At 53.3% G+C, this 15,484-nt stretch overlaps 1 protein-coding gene across 1 annotated transcript; it reads left to right on the forward strand.

Moving 5' to 3' along the window:
- Positions 1-3,972: 3,972 nt before the first annotated feature.
- Positions 3,973-15,273, forward strand: MAFF (MAF bZIP transcription factor F). The gene is made up of 3 exons (XM_019753027.2): positions 3,973-4,308; positions 12,837-12,894; positions 13,480-15,273. Exons 2-3 carry the CDS (start codon positions 12,859-12,861, stop codon positions 13,930-13,932), a joined length of 489 nt encoding a protein of 162 aa, XP_019608586.2. The 5' UTR covers positions 3,973-4,308; positions 12,837-12,858; the 3' UTR covers positions 13,933-15,273.
- Positions 15,274-15,484: the final 211 nt, after the last annotated feature.

Consider the following 15,484-nt stretch of genomic DNA (forward strand, 5'->3'; position numbering starts at 1 on the left):
CTCCATGGAACACCCAATGGGAAAATCTTAAAGCCAACCCTGGTCTCCTCTACCACAGCCCAGCTTCTAGCTGTCTTACAGTGGGGAACACACTGCAGAGTCAACCTTCATTTAAAGAAAGTTTACTGTGGTTTGAGGTTGTTTAAAAACCACTGACCTAATCCTACACTCTCACTGGCAGGTAACTGAAGCCAAAGTGAGGAAAGCCCGATAATGGGGTCAGCCAGGGTATGATCTGAGCTGCAGATCCGGGGCTCGGGTTAAGCTTGTCACTGTTACTGAGCACCTACTATGGGGCAAGGCACCTACTGTGGACCAGGGTCCCACAGGGACGTGCTTGGGTGCTGTCTGGTGATTTGGACTCCCGGGCAGGTGAACAGGGACTAGCTGGGCCAGTTAGAGTTCTGCTGGCAAAGAGCAGCTCCATCCCAGAAACTGGCAACAAGGCCCCTCTCTGTGGCAGGAGGTGGGGTCTCTCCAGGATGAGGTCATCACTGGCTTTGTGTCACTCATCAGGGAAGAAGCAGATTTCTCAGAGGGAGTGTCCCAGGGGACTCCAGCGGACACTCTCTCTCTCTAACCCAATATTTATTGCTCTTTTATTTCATACTAGGCACTGTGCCAAATGCTTATAAGTGGGAACATGTTAAATTGTTTCACAATTCACTAAGCAGGCACTGTTAGTACATGAAGAATAGCCCCTTCTACAAAGGAGAAGACTGAGGCAGGGAGAGGTGAAGACAGTCAGCTGGTAAGGGGTGAGGCCAGGATTTGAGCCCACAGGCGAACTGGAGAGCCCCTACTTTGGAGGAAAAAAAAACACAACTTTTTTATTTAAAACAAATTTTTAGGAATAATAGAGAATTTCTGTATTGTATTCTTCCAGATTCCCCAATTGTTAATATTTCATCGCATTTTCCTTATAATCCTCTATCTGTCTGTCTGTTCATCTGTCCATCCACTCATCTATCTATCTTGCTCTGAACCATTTGAGAGTAAATTGAAGACACGATGACCCTTTACCTCTAAACTCTCCGGTGTGTATTTCCTAAAATCAAGGACATTGTCTTACATGACCTCAGGACAATGACCAAAGTCAGGAAATTAACATTGATACAATACTATAATCTACAACATTTATTTGAATTTCACCAATTATCTTAATAATGTCCTTATAGCCAAAGGAAATCCTGAGTTACACATTGCAATTAGTCATCATGTCTCCTTAGACTGCTTTAATCTGGAATAGTTCTCCGGTCTTTCTTTGTCTTTCATGATCTTGCCTTTTTTTTTTCAGCATCCAGTCCAATAATTTTGTAAAACTTCTTTCAATTTAAATTTGTCTGATGTTTCCTCACACTTAGATTCATTGTACGAATTTTTGGCAGGAATACCAACAGGAGTGATGCTGTGTCCTCAGGGCATCATTCAGGAGAAACTCAGGTCAATTTGTCCCTGATATTAACTTTGATCACTTAGTGACAGTGGTATCTTAACAGGTTTCTCCATTGCAGAGTTATCTTTCCATTTGAATTAATAATTGTCTGCCGGGCAATACTTCGAAACTACCATATGGAAACATGTTTCTCATAAAATTTTCTTATCCCTTGATAATTCTCATTGGAATCCATTATTACTATGGTGATTACCTAACGGTCATTTTCTAACTCTATCATTCCTTCTACTGGAAGGAGGAGCTTTCCCTTCTCCTCATTCATTCATTCAATCATTCATTCATTTATACTTGTATGGACTCATGGTTTCTTCTCTTATTCAATAAGTTATAATCCAGAATTATTGTTATTTCTTTTGATGCTCAAATTGTCCCAGATTTGGCCAGTAAACCCCCTTCAAGAGAGAGCTCCCACTTTTAAATATGACATTGCACCATATTCCTTAACCTTGACCAAAAATGGAGCCACATCTGTGGGATAAACAGTCCCCATTGGGTGGGTACTGAAGCACTGACCCCCTAATGCAGGCAGGCTGGGGGTGGGAATAAAAGATCTAGGCAGCATGGTGTCCAGGGGTGTTGTACAGTCCAACTAGTGGGGATTAGTTCACTAGTTGAGCACCTGCTATGGCCTCAGCCCTTGAGAAGCTCATAGAAAATGGAGACCAACAATCACAATTGTACAATTTCTAAAATCCAGAACTTTTGTACCCAAATAGGTAACATGAGTTGTTCTCGTAGATATGTAAATGTAGTGCAAGTGGACAATTTGGGGGATGGGAGTGGGGAGGGGTTGTTTGAGTGCCAGACAAAGCTGCCTCATCATTTGGTCACTTGAGAAGCTAGTGGGCCAATTTGCATATGAAACCCAAGGCCTTTGCGAGATAAGAGATAGATGTCACAATCCCAGTTGGACCAAGGCTCAGAGGCAGGAAAGCATAACAAGGACTCTGAAATCAAATTATATTATATCAAGGGAATGGGGAGCCTTGCTGGTACCCAGTGTTCCACACAAAGACCTCCTAGCTGGGGAGTTCCTATGCCTTCGTCAATAAAATAAAGTAGATGCTCTGATGTCAGCTTCACAGAATAGATGGCTCCTGGAGTGACGACAGACATTTCAGGCACTGGGACCAACATGAGCAAAGGAAAGGGAGAATAAACAGCAGTACTCCCCATTTGGCCCTCAAAGCTGCCTCTTCTGGGTAGGGCTCCAGACATTGAACACATCCCTCAATTTATGCTGGGCCCTACCCAGTGGGGCATAGCCCCAAACATCTGGACCAGGAATCAGTCAGACCTAAATTTAAATTCCAGCTCTTGTACTTCCTAGCTGTGTGACTTTGGAAAGTCATTTTACCTCTCTGAACCTCCACTCATTTATTTCCTCAACATGTTCGCACAGAGGGATTACTCTGTGCCGAGCATGGTTGTAGGCACAGGACATCCGTGGTGAGCAAGACAGACAAGGTTCTACCCTCATGAATCTTACATCTGGTTGGGAAAGACAGACAGTAAATAGTAAGCAAATATATAAACAAGATACCCTATGGAGATATTAAGGTTATAGAAAAACAAACTTTAGAGTTGGGGGTTCCTTTAGCCAGGGAGGTCAGGCAAAGACTCTCTGAGGCAGAGACAGCTGAGCGGACCTGAAAAATGGGAAAGAGCCCAGCAGTAAACAGAAAAGGAAATAGCAGGTGCAAAGGACCTGTGGCAGGTATGAGCTTGCTGTGTGTGTAAGAAGGGCAGTGTGGCTGCAGGGTAGTGGGTGAGGGCAGAATGACAGACGAGGCTGGAAAGTTAGCTAGGGGCCAGATGGCTTAGGGCCCTGGAGGCCAAAGGCAGGAATATAGTTTATATTCTAAATGCACAGGGAAGCCAGTGAGGGTGTTAAGCCAGAGAGAGGGTGGGAGTGTGTGAAACAATCTGACCTTAGCTTTGACAGAACACTGTCTGGTGTGGAAAGAAAACTCTGAGGGGCAAAGTGGGGAAACTATCAGACGGCTGCTGCCATCGTCCAGGTTCCTGCCATAGTGCCTGGATCCGATGGTAGGGTTAGGGGTTGGGAGAGGTGATCAGATGCAGGGTAGTGTTGGAGGTAGATACATGATGTGGGGAGGAAGGGAGAAAGACAGATGGGGCCAGGCGCCTAGGATCGGGCTTGAACTGCTGAGATGGGAAAAGCTGGGGGGTATGACCAGGAGGTGGATTTTGGCTGTGTAGTGTTTGTAGTCCTCATATGGCACCCACGTAGAACTCAAGACAAGTGTTGTGCTCTGGAAATACAAATTTGTGGCTCATGGGCATATAGATGGCATTTAAAATCACGGGACTGGATGAGATCATCAAGGCAGAAGGTGTAGGTCGAAAGGAGAAGAGGCTCGGGACTGTCGACTGTAAAATGAGCCAAATGACACCTCCACCCACGCGGCTCTCGCAAGGTGTCACGTGAACGCATCCAGCCCGCGCTGTAATAGAGGTTGAGAACTCCGGGGCGGGGCGTGAGCGGGGCGGGGCGGGGCAGGGGCGGGGCTCAGGGGCCCAGAGGCCGCTCCCGGGCCGAGGGGCTGCCGGGGAGGTGACGTCACCGCATGACTGGGTTTTTATGAATGAAAGGAATCCTGTGAGTGAGTAATTCCGGGAAGCTCGCCTTACAACTCTGAGCGGCCCACCGCGCCGCCCGCCCCACAACAAAACTCGGTGCGTCGCTCCCAGGAGCCTGGCTCCGAGCGACCCGCGGTCGGGACCAGAGGGGAGACGGACCCGGGCGCCAGCCAGGACAGTAGCCCGCACAACAGCGGGACTCGATCGTGCCAGGGGCGCCAGGCGAAGCGGGCCGAGAGGCGGGTGAGGTACGCGGGTCCGGGACGGGGCCAGGCGCGCGGGGCCCCGAGACAGCAGAGTCTCCGCGCCCTGGGAACGTGCTTGAGGCGGGGCGCCGGGGCCCACTTAGTCGGTGCTCCACTGTACCGATTGCCCAGGGGGCTGGCGTGTTGTGGGGGAAGGTGGGGACAGAGGTCGGGGAGACCGATACGGGACGGAAGCAAGCTTGCTGGGGGGGGGGGCAGGAGTGATGGGCCCCTTCTGGGGGTATCGGGTGGGCGGCGGCGAAGCAGAGCAGGAAGGGGCAGTGCGGGCTAGCGAGCGTCAGCGTTCGCCGAGGCGGGGCTGGGGGGGCGGTGTGTGCAAGTACGTGACTCGGTGAGAACAGTCCCTGGACCGGTGCCCGTGAGCCGGGCGTGCGCGGTTTGTTTACGTCCGAGGGCGGGCGTGCGTGTGTTCCCTGGCCTGCGTCCTGAGTATCCTGCCTGGTGCGTGCGTGTGCAGTGTACCGTGGAGAGAGTGCGTGTGTGTGCGTGTGTGTCTACCCGCCCGCCCGCTCACTGGCGGGTGAGGACCCTGGGGCTTGTGTTCCAGCGGTGCATACCTTGGAGAGAGTGTACCCCCATGAATAAACGCAGAATAGGGACCCAAGCTGGGGAAGCGGTCCCGTTCGTGGTCACACAGGGTCCGGGAATTCTCGCCTGGGCTGTCCCCTTTCCACCAGCCGGCGGCGGCCGGGTCCCTGTTCTCTCCGGAGTTTCCCAGGGCCTCGGCCATGTGACCTGTGACCGCGGTGTTTGTCCCCCGCCCAGAACCGGCGCCTGCAGCCCCGGGGTGGGGTGAAGTATATTAAAGACCCAGCCTGGCTGGGCTGGTGGTGAGGCGAGGAGCCCACCCCTCTCCCCAGCGCCTGGTGGGCTGGCACCCAGGTCCTTGTCCCAGGTTTTCCTGGCTGCCTGGAGAAGGCAGACCCTGGGACTCTCCTTCATCCCCAGGGTCTACCGTCCCCTCAGTCTCAGAAGAAACAGGAAGAACCAGAAAACCCATGGCAAAGTGAGGTAGAAAGGAATCCCAGGCTTCCTCTATTTGGTGGCTACTCTGGCTGGTCTGGGTTCTGGAACTTGTACCTGCTGGGTCTGGGAGGATGGGCGGAGCTGGTTTCTGTCCTGCTGGTGGTTTCAACTACAGGTGGGACTAGTCACACATACCTATTGATAGCCGGACCTGAGCTACTAATTGAGGGCCTGGGCCAGGCGGAGTTCCCAGAGTCCTCACTCTGGGCCAGGCCTGGTCAACCGGCAGTGGGACAGGTGGTCTTGGTACTCAAAGGGTTAATGTGCGATTGGTGGGGGCCCAACCTAGTCCTAGCCCCTCTTTATCAGCCCTGCAGAAAGCTTCCATGTAGCTCAGTAGTCTGAGGGACGGGCTGAGGGCTTGGGAGTCCTTGGTCCTATCCTGCCCTCCCCCTCTTCTTACCCCTAGGGCTACAGAATTATGGGGGGCAGGCAATTGAGCTTGCAATTGATCTTTCAGTTTTGAATCTTTGAGCCCTGGTGAGCTCTGCTACCACAGCAGGAACCTCAGTTTCCCCATATGTAGCAGCAACTAGGCAACATCCAGGTGGCAGAATGGGGGAGGTACAGCAGCCTCTACACAGAGCCTGTTTTCCAGGGGAACTGTGGCAGAGAAAGCAGAGCCAACACCCCCAGGCCGAGGCCAGGGATGTCCAGGAATGTGTGGGGTACAAGTACAGGAGATGGCCGCCAGGAGCACAGGAACCAGGCAGGCCCACCCTTATAGCTGGGCAGGAAACATCTCTGCATTTCCTGAGGGTCGGGATGAGGGGAAGCGGCTGATTGACTCGCCGATGGAAAGCTAGCACTGAAAGGTTTAACTTCCCATTGGATCACCCCTGGGCCTTCACTCGGGCCTGGGACCCCACGTGGGCTCCCCTGGCTCCTGTGCCTTTCTCGGTTCTGATGCTTTTAGCCTGAACTGCTGTGGCGCCTGTCATGGGCCAGATGTTGGAGATGAGACAGTGAACAAACAAGATCCAGAGCCTGCCCTCTGGGAGCTTGCAGTCAATGAGAAGAGACAAAGTTGAAAGAACAGCTACCACACTAAAGTAAAACCACAGCTGAGATGGGTGGTATGAGGGGGGAGTTACTGTGGTTTGAAAGTATATAGAACAGACATACCTCACCTTATTGCGCTTCGCAGATATTGTGGATTTTTTACAAATGAAGGTTTGTGGCGACCTTGCGTCAGGCAAGTCTATCGGCGCTGTTTTTCCAACAGGCTCTGATGATGGTTAGCATTTTTAAGCAATAAAGTATTTTTTAATTATGGTGGGTACATTATTTTTTTTAGACATAATGTTACTGCACACTTAGACTTCAGTATAGTACAAACACAACTTTTATATGTATCGGGGAACCCAAAAATTCATGTGACTTGCTTTATTGAGATAGTCACTTTAATGCAGTGGTCTTGAACTGGACCCACAATATCTCAGGTATTCCTGTAACAAGGCAATCAAGGAAGGGTTCCCTGAGGAGGTGACCAGTGAGCCAGGTTGTCAGATCGAGTGATGATTGTGAAGCCCTTGAGGGCAGGGGCTGTGATTCATCTTTGGCCTTCAGAGCCTGGCACAGAGTAGGTGCTTCTTGGTGTTGGCTGATTGAATGAATGAATGAGTACTGGGTCCATGAGGATCCTGGGAGATAGTGGAGAGAGAACATGGTGGAGGCCTGAAGGCCCCACTTTGTAGGCCAGAAGGGAGGCTGGCATCGCAGGGTTTTGAAATGGGCTGAACGTAGGTTTGTAGGTTTGTGTCAGTAACGATCCTTCTGACAGCTTTTGGAGGAGGACAGATGGTGAGGTCAGAGGTGGAGGCAGACAAGACTAGAGAGACCAGTGAGGAGGTGGCTATGGTGATGGTTCAGCTGAAAGAGGCCGTGGTCCCTAGCTGTGCAAGTGGAATAGGGGAATGGTCAAGGCTGATAGTCTCTGAGTTCGAGTTCTCATGCCCCTGCCTCCAGGAAGCCTTCACTGATTTCCTTTCCCTTCCTCTAGGACCTGCACTGGTGGTCCTGGCACTCCATTGTGGGGCAGAATCGGACACCTAAATTCTAAGATTGTCAGTGCTAGCGGTACCTCGGGCTTGGTGGAGGTTTGGCATATTGGGAAACTGAGGCCCAGAGACAGGGAGTGGCATACCTGATGTAACACAATGAGTGTGAGCAGGTGGCAGAACCAGGACTTGATCCCCAGGCTTCTGCTTGGGTTCTCCCAGCTTTGCTCCCCCTGCATCAGGGAGGAGGCTCCACCAATGCTGGCTGCCAAGACCCAGGAAAACACATTTTTTCCCTCTGTCCTCACAGAGGAAGCAAAATGGCTCAGCAGCCAGAGAGGAGGCCGTGCCAGTGGGTGGGCCGTCTGCAGGATGTCTCTGGAGTGGACTGGGGGGGCAGTTAGGGGGCTCTAGGAGAGCTTGTGGCTGCGGACTGGGCAAGGCAGCTGTCAATCCCCCAAGAGTCAGTTCATTCTTCATGCCTCCAAAAGACTGTTAGGAAGCTATAGAGCCTGGAGGTCGCTCTGCTGGCCTCAAAGGAAAGAAGCAGGGGTGTGTGGTGGGGAGAGTGTGCTGGCTGGCATTGAAGAAAAAGCCCTGAGCTGGGGGTCAGGACTCCTGGGTTCCAGCCCACCACTGCCACCGAACAGCTGTTCAGTTGTCTCAGTGACAACACGGAGGTCGGATCAGCTACTGTCTCAGGCCCAAGGTCTACCAGCCTGGCGGACGCAGCCTGGTGGGGGGCCCAGACCCTCGGCTTACAGCCGGGCAGCCCCTGGCCTAGGCTTGGAGGCTGAAAGCCAGAGGGTATCAGACAGTTCCCTCTTCTCGTCACTGCCTCTGTGATTGCCTCTGCTGGGCTAGGGCATTCCTGGGCAAACGTGGGTGCCTCAGCTGAGGTCCAGGATGCAGTTAAGGGAGCGGAGGCTAGAAAAGCAGGAGGAGGAAAGGAGCGAACAGGTTCAGAGCCTCCCTAGGGCCTGAAAGGACTTAGAATCACAGCCAGCCGAGTGGGTGGGACCTTCAGCCATTATATAGAACAGGGGTTAGCCAACAGCTTCCACCTCTCGGGCTTACTTTGGAGGACTGTGTTGAGAAGGATTCCGAGGTTGTATCCAAGCTCAGTGTAAAACAGTGCTGTGTTGAGAAAGATTTGGGGGCTGCGTCCAACCTCACTTAGGACAAAGTGTTGGGGTTGATTAGTGATGTGTGTGTTGAGTGGAGGGAAGGATAATGGTGACATAGGCCAACCATTTGCCATTTCTGACCTTGTCTAAGTCTCTTGTATTTTACACATTAATGTTATTATAATCGTTCCCACTTACAAATGAGGAAACCAAGGCCCAGAGAGGGAAAATGACTTGTCTGAGGGGCCAGGTCAGGCCTCTAATGTTCTGCATCAGCCATAGCACCGGTGCTCAGCACCCAGCACCCAACAGTCTTTCAGTTAACTCTGTAGGGAGAGGCGTCCCCTCTCCCATCAGATCTCTCTGTGTAGCCCAGACTGCCTGGGTATCACCTACGCTCCGAGCAGCTGGCAAGGGGGCCTGGCTATCTGTATGTCACTTGCATATTCCTAGCAGACCCAACACAAATCTTGGCACCTCAGAGCTGGTGGCCTTGGGGACTGACAAGTCCAGCCTCCTCTTCACAGAGGTGGGGAAACACAGAGAGGGTACCCACAGAGAGCCAACATGCTGGGACCTGTGAAGTCCACACTGGGACGAGGCATGTGGCTCAGTGTGGCCTCAGTCCTGAGCTCCACTCTGTTAGCTCTGTGACCCTGGACTACTCTATTGACCTCTCTGGGCATTACTTCACAGGGTTGTTGGGAGAATCAGGATTCAGTCCTGGGGCCTTTACAGGGCTTCAGAATCCCTCCCGATTTGGGGGAAGGCAGTCACCTGACTTCAGACAAGAGATGCCCCTTTCTGGATCTTCCCCTCCCCTTGGGTAAAGTGAGAAGGTGGGGGTCTTTCCCGTGTGACCCTGGCAGGCCAGGAGATGCTGAGTGGATTGCTACAAGCCTGACCCCTCCTGGACAGACAGCTATTTTCATAAACCCCCCAGGTGCTCACTGACCTCTACCATTGGCTCCACCAAAACTCTGAGAGCAGGTATTTCCCACAAAGTGGGAAAGTGGAGACCCAGAGGGGTGGAGTGGCTTGCCCAAGGTCACACAGCCTGGAGCTAACAGAGATGGGGCTCAAACCTGGTCTTGACTCTTCATCCAGTGCTTCTTTCCTTGTTTCCCATGACCCACCTCGGGGCCAAGCATCGTGAGGACAGAACCCCTCCTGCTCCCTTCCCCTCCTCCTGGCGTCTGTGTACCAGCCCTGCCAAGCAGAGGCAAGGAGGCAGACGGAAAGCAGGGAGAATTGGAGAAGGGGCCAGGAGGTTTTTCTCTCTATGATATTCAGTGGGGCTTGGGCGTGGGTACGTGGTTCTGACACTGATAAGCTGGGTGACAGACAGTGTCAGAGGCTGCAGCCTCTCCGGTACCTGCTCCCTGCCAGGCCCCATGCCAGGCAGCCTCAGCACCCAGAGCTGACTCAGCCTGGTTCCTGACTGTGGACCTCCCTGTTTGGTGGGCAGATAAGGAAACAGACCATTACAGTGCAGTGGGGAAATGGTGGGGCGGGCGGTCCTAGGGCCTAACAAGTCCTAGGGGTCGGAGAGGGCTCTCTGGAGGAGGAGATGTCTATGCCCAGGGCAGAGGATGAGTAGGAGTCTGCCAGCTAAAGTAGGGAGAGAAGTGTCACAGGGTGTGGGGCGGCCCTGGAGGCAAGACAGCGTGGGATGAGAGGAAGTGAAAGAATTCCACGTGGCTGGAATGCGGAACAGAGTTGGGCAGTGGTGGGAAATGAGCCGGGGAGCCACACTGTCCCCAGGATAGTAGGGAGCCATGGAAGGTCTGCATGTGGGTGAAACATCCTCTGCGTGCTGTACGGAGATGAGCGGACATGATGGGACCTTCCTAGGGCTGTGTTGGGGGAAGGTGGCCATTTAAGAGGCTGGATTGAAGGGTAGGAGTGGTGAAGGTGGTATATGAGGGTCTCCAGGTGGTGTCTGTGAAAGGTTAGGGTCCTGACTTGGGACTTCCTGGGCCTCAGTTTCCCCTAGCTATACCACAAGAAGCAAGGGTGGCTTGGAAGAACTTCCCAGCAGAACAGAGGTGGGCAGTGGTGGGAAATGAGCCGGGGAGCCACACACTAGGCCTGGACTCTGTCCCCAGGATAGGAGGGAACCATGGAAGGTCTGCGTGTGCGTGGCTGCCTCTGTTAGAGATCTGTCAAAGTGCAGACTTCCCTTTCCTGTTCAGCTCCTTGCTTCCCTCTGGGGTGTCACACCCCCTAGCTGTGTGGGCTGGGAAAAGCCAGGGGGTTTCTGAGAAGCCCTGGACTCTCCCTACCTTGGCCTGAGTCACAAGGAGAATCCAGCAACCATTACTGGAGCTTCTAGTATATGCCAGGCACTGCGCAAAGCAGCGGGGCTGAGCAGTGGACAAGACAAGGTCTCTGCAGTCATGAGCTGGCATTCTGGTGGAGACAGACACTAAACAAACAAGTGAAATATATGTGGGTAATAATAGTTATATGTAGTGAGAAGTGCTGTAGAGAAACGTGAGGTAGGAAAGGGAGACAGAATGTGAGAGTATCAAGGGTTGGGAATTCTAAAGTGAGTGAGAACATGGAATTTGAAGAGAGACCTGAAGGAAGTGAGGAAGCAAACTCTGTGGCTATCTAGGGGAAGAGGATGCCAGGCGGAGGGAACAGCCAGTGCAAAGGCCCTGGAGAGGAGCGTGTGTGTGTGTGTGTGTGTGTGTGTGTGTGTGTGTGTGTGTGTAACAGCGAGGGGGCAGGTGTGGCTGGAGCAGAGTGAGGGAAGGGAGCGAAACAGGTGCTAAAGTCAGAGGGGCATTTGCTGAGGCCACATCATGTAGTGCCTTGTGGGCCGTTGTGATGACTTTGGCTATAATCCAAGTGAGATGGAAGCCATGGGAGGGTCATGAGAGGAGTAACATGATCTAACGCACACAGCCACCCTGTATCACCCATGGGGAAACTGAGGCACAGAGAGGTTAACTCGTGTGCCAGAATCCCACAGCTAGTGAGTGGGACAACCTCTGAAAGGCCTCAGTGTGTCTGGTGCCAAAGTCCATGCACTCTCCATTTCCCCACAGTGTCTCCGAGAGAGACTGGGGGCCTGCCAGAAGGGGTCAGAGGTCAGCCTCACAGATAGCTCAAGGAACCAGGGTCTGGACCCGGGTTCCACCCACTGCTTCACTCTATCAAACTGGGTATTGCTGGTGAGAACTGATGGGATGCTGTGTCTCAGACCACCCTCCTGCCCCGTTCTCCCTGGCTCCTCACCACCATCACGTCTCCATGGGGATTATCAGAGGAGGAAACAGCCTAAGAATGAATGGGGGAGAAGAGCAGAGAGGCTGTGGACAGAGGACGGCTGCTTTAAAAGTGGGCTTTGGGAGACAGTCCCTTTACTGGCCCAGAGCAATGATCATTGGCTCCTAGAATGTACCCTCCATGTCTCTCCAGTGCCCAGCACATATCTGGCAAATAGTAGATGTTCAATAAATGTTTGTCGAGTGAACATGGGGCTTTCAGGAGAAGCAGTGAGGGCCAATGGGCCCCTCATCAGTCTAGGTATAGCTGTTCTATCTGCTCAGGACAGTGCTGAATTTGCTCTAGGCAGCCCCCAGGTTGGGGACGCTTTTCCAAAACAAGGGCCTGGATGAAGGAGGTCTGGGCAGGGGGAAAGGAGAGGACTGGTTATATTGTATATTAATGGGGTGCTGGTTGGACCTTGTGAGAAGTCACTGACTAGTACACATGTGTTCTGTGTACTTTTCTCTATGTAGGTTGTCCTTTAATGAAAAATGTTTATTTTTTAATAAAATACACATGTGGGCACCATGTGGAAGAATGGCTGGGGAAGAGGGTCATTGATTTGGCGCATACTTAATGAGCACCTACTATGTGCCAGGCACTGATTTAGGCATATCGATGCAGTGGTAGGACAGGCAGGGCCTTGACCGTCATGGACTTACATTTTGGTGGAGGAGGGAGAGGTAGACCATAAACAAGTCATCAAACATAAAATAATTGCAGAAGAGGTGACTTATGAGGGTAAGTAAATGGGGTTCTGTGATGTGACACAAGGGGGTGTTTAGCGGGACAGTTAGACCTCTCTGAAGAGGTGGCATTGAACAAAGACCTAAATGATGAAGAGTCACTGCGGGGAAATAAAAGGGAAGAGAACAGCAAAGAGAACAGCAAGTGCAAAGGCCCTAAGGCTGAAATGAGCCATTCCAGGAGGCCACTGTGGCTGGACCACTGGGACCGCGGAAAGTGTATGAGATGAGCTCCAAGACAACAGGGCCTTGACTTTATATGCCAAGGTGGTGAGTTTGGATTTCATTATAAGTGGGGGAAAAAAGTGACCTTGGCCTCCTCTCTCTCCTAGGTCTAGGACACCTTCTGCAAACATGTCTGTGGATCCCTTATCCAGCAAAGCTCTGAAGGTGAGGAGGCAGCCCCTGTTGTCCCTCGTCTTTCCCCTCCCTCCCTGCCCAGGCTGAGCTTCCCATCCCAACTTCCCCTTCAGTACCTGGAATCCCCAAGAGCGGCTCAGCAGGCATCAGGCATCACGAGGCCACGGGAAGGGCTCCAGGCTGGGAACCAGGAGGCCTGCGCTATGGTCATAGGCTGTGTACCCGGTGGGCAGGTCACTTTCCTCTCTGGATCTGCTTCCCCATTAGGACATTGCCCAGTGGGTTGCAGGACTTCAAAGGTGCTTTCCTGGGTTTCTTAGGCCGAGTCCGGCCTCGTCGCTGGGTTAGAATTCGGGCTGAGCCCTGGGATGGCGCCTTGTGAGCTCAGATCCTGGTTTGGCCTGGTTTCCGCTTACGGATGCCTGCCCCACATCCGGGTCTTGGAGCAAGTCCATCCACCACCTCACTGATTATGGTGGTGAAGAGGGAGCATTAGGGGTGGAGGGTGAGCCATCCCCATCACCTGCTGAGTGCCAGGCCCAAGGCTCAGGGCCCACAGACAAGGATGCGACCCTGGGCCTCAGTTTCCCCATGCGTCCACTGTGCTGCCCGCAGATCAAGCGCGAGCTGAGTGAGAACACGCCGCACCTGTCGGACGAGGCCTTGATGGGGCTGTCTGTGCGCGAGCTGAACAGGCACCTGCGCGGGCTCTCCGCTGAGGAGGTGACGCGGCTCAAGCAGCGGCGCCGCACGCTCAAGAATCGCGGCTATGCGGCCAGCTGCCGCGTGAAGCGCGTGTGCCAGAAGGAGGAGCTGCAGAAGCAGAAGTCGGAGCTCGAGCGCGAGGTGGACAAGCTGGCGCGCGAGAACGCCGCCATGCGCCTGGAGCTCGACGCGCTGCGCGACAAGTGCGAGGCGCTGCAGGGCTTCGCGCGCTCGGTCGCCGCGGCCCGCGGGCCGGCGGCGCTCGTGGCGCCCGCCAGCGTCATCACCATCGTCAAGTCGGCCCCGAGCCCGAGCCCGGGTCCAGGCCCCGCCCCCGGCCCCGCCCCCGCCGCCTGCTCCTAGTGCCCGCCGCCACACGACCATGCCCCATTCTCAAAACTACGCCCCTCCGACCCCAGCTCCCTTCCCAAAGTGCCTAACCGCCACCTCTGTCCCCAGGTGCCATTTCTCTGCAGCCACCAACCCCAGTGGTGATCACACGTTCTCTCGCCAGAGCCTGTCTTCCTAGTGGGACCCCGAAACTGGGATCTAATGGCCCTGGGAAGGGTCAACATTGGTGAGAGGAGGTAGGGTGGGGTAGGGGTCTGGAGTCTCCCTTGGCTGAAAGTTCAGCCTTCTTAGATTGGATGGGATACAGAGTGGATTAGAGAAGAGCCATAGAGGACAAGACAGCCACCCCTCATTTTGTAAACTGCTTATACCAGTGGCCCCACCCCACCCGCCTGGGATTCAGGACTGTTTGGCCCGGATGTGTCTTGTGGGGCTGTCCAACTGGGAAGCTGATGCTCCCCCCTCTGATTTGTGCCTGAGGTGCCTGGCCTTCCAAAGCTGGGAGAGTTAGAAATTGCTTAGTGAAGCCCAGTTGGGGGAGGTGGTGGGGGGGCGCGGACAGGCCTCCAATGGATGGGTGAGACAGTGCCCAAGGCCACAGACCCTTAGTGGTTGAGTTGGAACTAAAAGCCACATCTTCCCACTGCTGCCCTGAAATCCCAGGCATGGTGTCAGGGGGACAGTGGACAGGGACTGAAAAAGGGTGGAAGGGCCTCCCTGGCTTGGAAGATGGCTCTCTGTGAGTGGGGTGGAGGGGGAGGAGGCGAAGTAGAGGGAAAGAGAAGGTGATTCAGGTGGAAGAGAGGGAAGGAGCTGGCCAGCCAAAGAGAAAGGGGACCAAGGAAGCGACCACTGTGGCAGGTGGGGAGAAGACAGAGCCTGCAAATCCTGCAGACTCGGTTGGGGTCCTTAAAAGGGAAGGGTGCCTGCCACCTGTCCCCCTGTGACTGTCCACTGTGGGGTGGGGGCTGACCGCTGCCACTGATTGTCACCTGTTCTCCTGGGAAGCCCAGACCCACCTCTCCCTCCACACTGTATACAGCTGCCCTCCCCGCTGTTTATTTATTGCACGAATCTAAGTTATTCTCCCCGGCCAGAGCCCTAGCGCCCCCTCCCCGGGAAAAGTAGCTATGGCCCTGAGCTGGGCTTTATATTTTATATCTGCAAATAAATCACATTTTATCTTATATTTAGGGAAAGCCGGATGGCAATAACCATCAAAAAGTGTTTTATATAAAAATTGCCCGGCCCCCAGAATTTATTTATTTTCTGACTTACAGTAAGCGAGTTATCCTCCTTCTGTATTTTGTAGACTTTCTGAATAAAGTCAAGTTCTTTTTCCACCGTGAAGAAGTGTATGTCCTGAGCTGGTTTTTTTCGGGGGTGGGTGTGGGGGATCTGAATGAGACGCCTAAAATGGAGTTCTGTTTTCAACCCCAGGAAAGACCCTCTATTAGGTGGGAAGGTCAGATAAAGTAACTGCACCATCACTAGCTCTTGCTCAGGCTGGGGGTGGGGTGGAGGCACTAAAACATCTGTCCTTCCATCTGGGTGCCTGCAGCCA

The sequence above is a fragment of the Rhinolophus sinicus genome, linkage group LG02, assembly GCF_036562045.2.
Source record: "Rhinolophus sinicus isolate RSC01 linkage group LG02, ASM3656204v1, whole genome shotgun sequence".
In the NCBI taxonomy this organism is placed as follows: domain Eukaryota; kingdom Metazoa; phylum Chordata; class Mammalia; order Chiroptera; family Rhinolophidae; genus Rhinolophus; species Rhinolophus sinicus.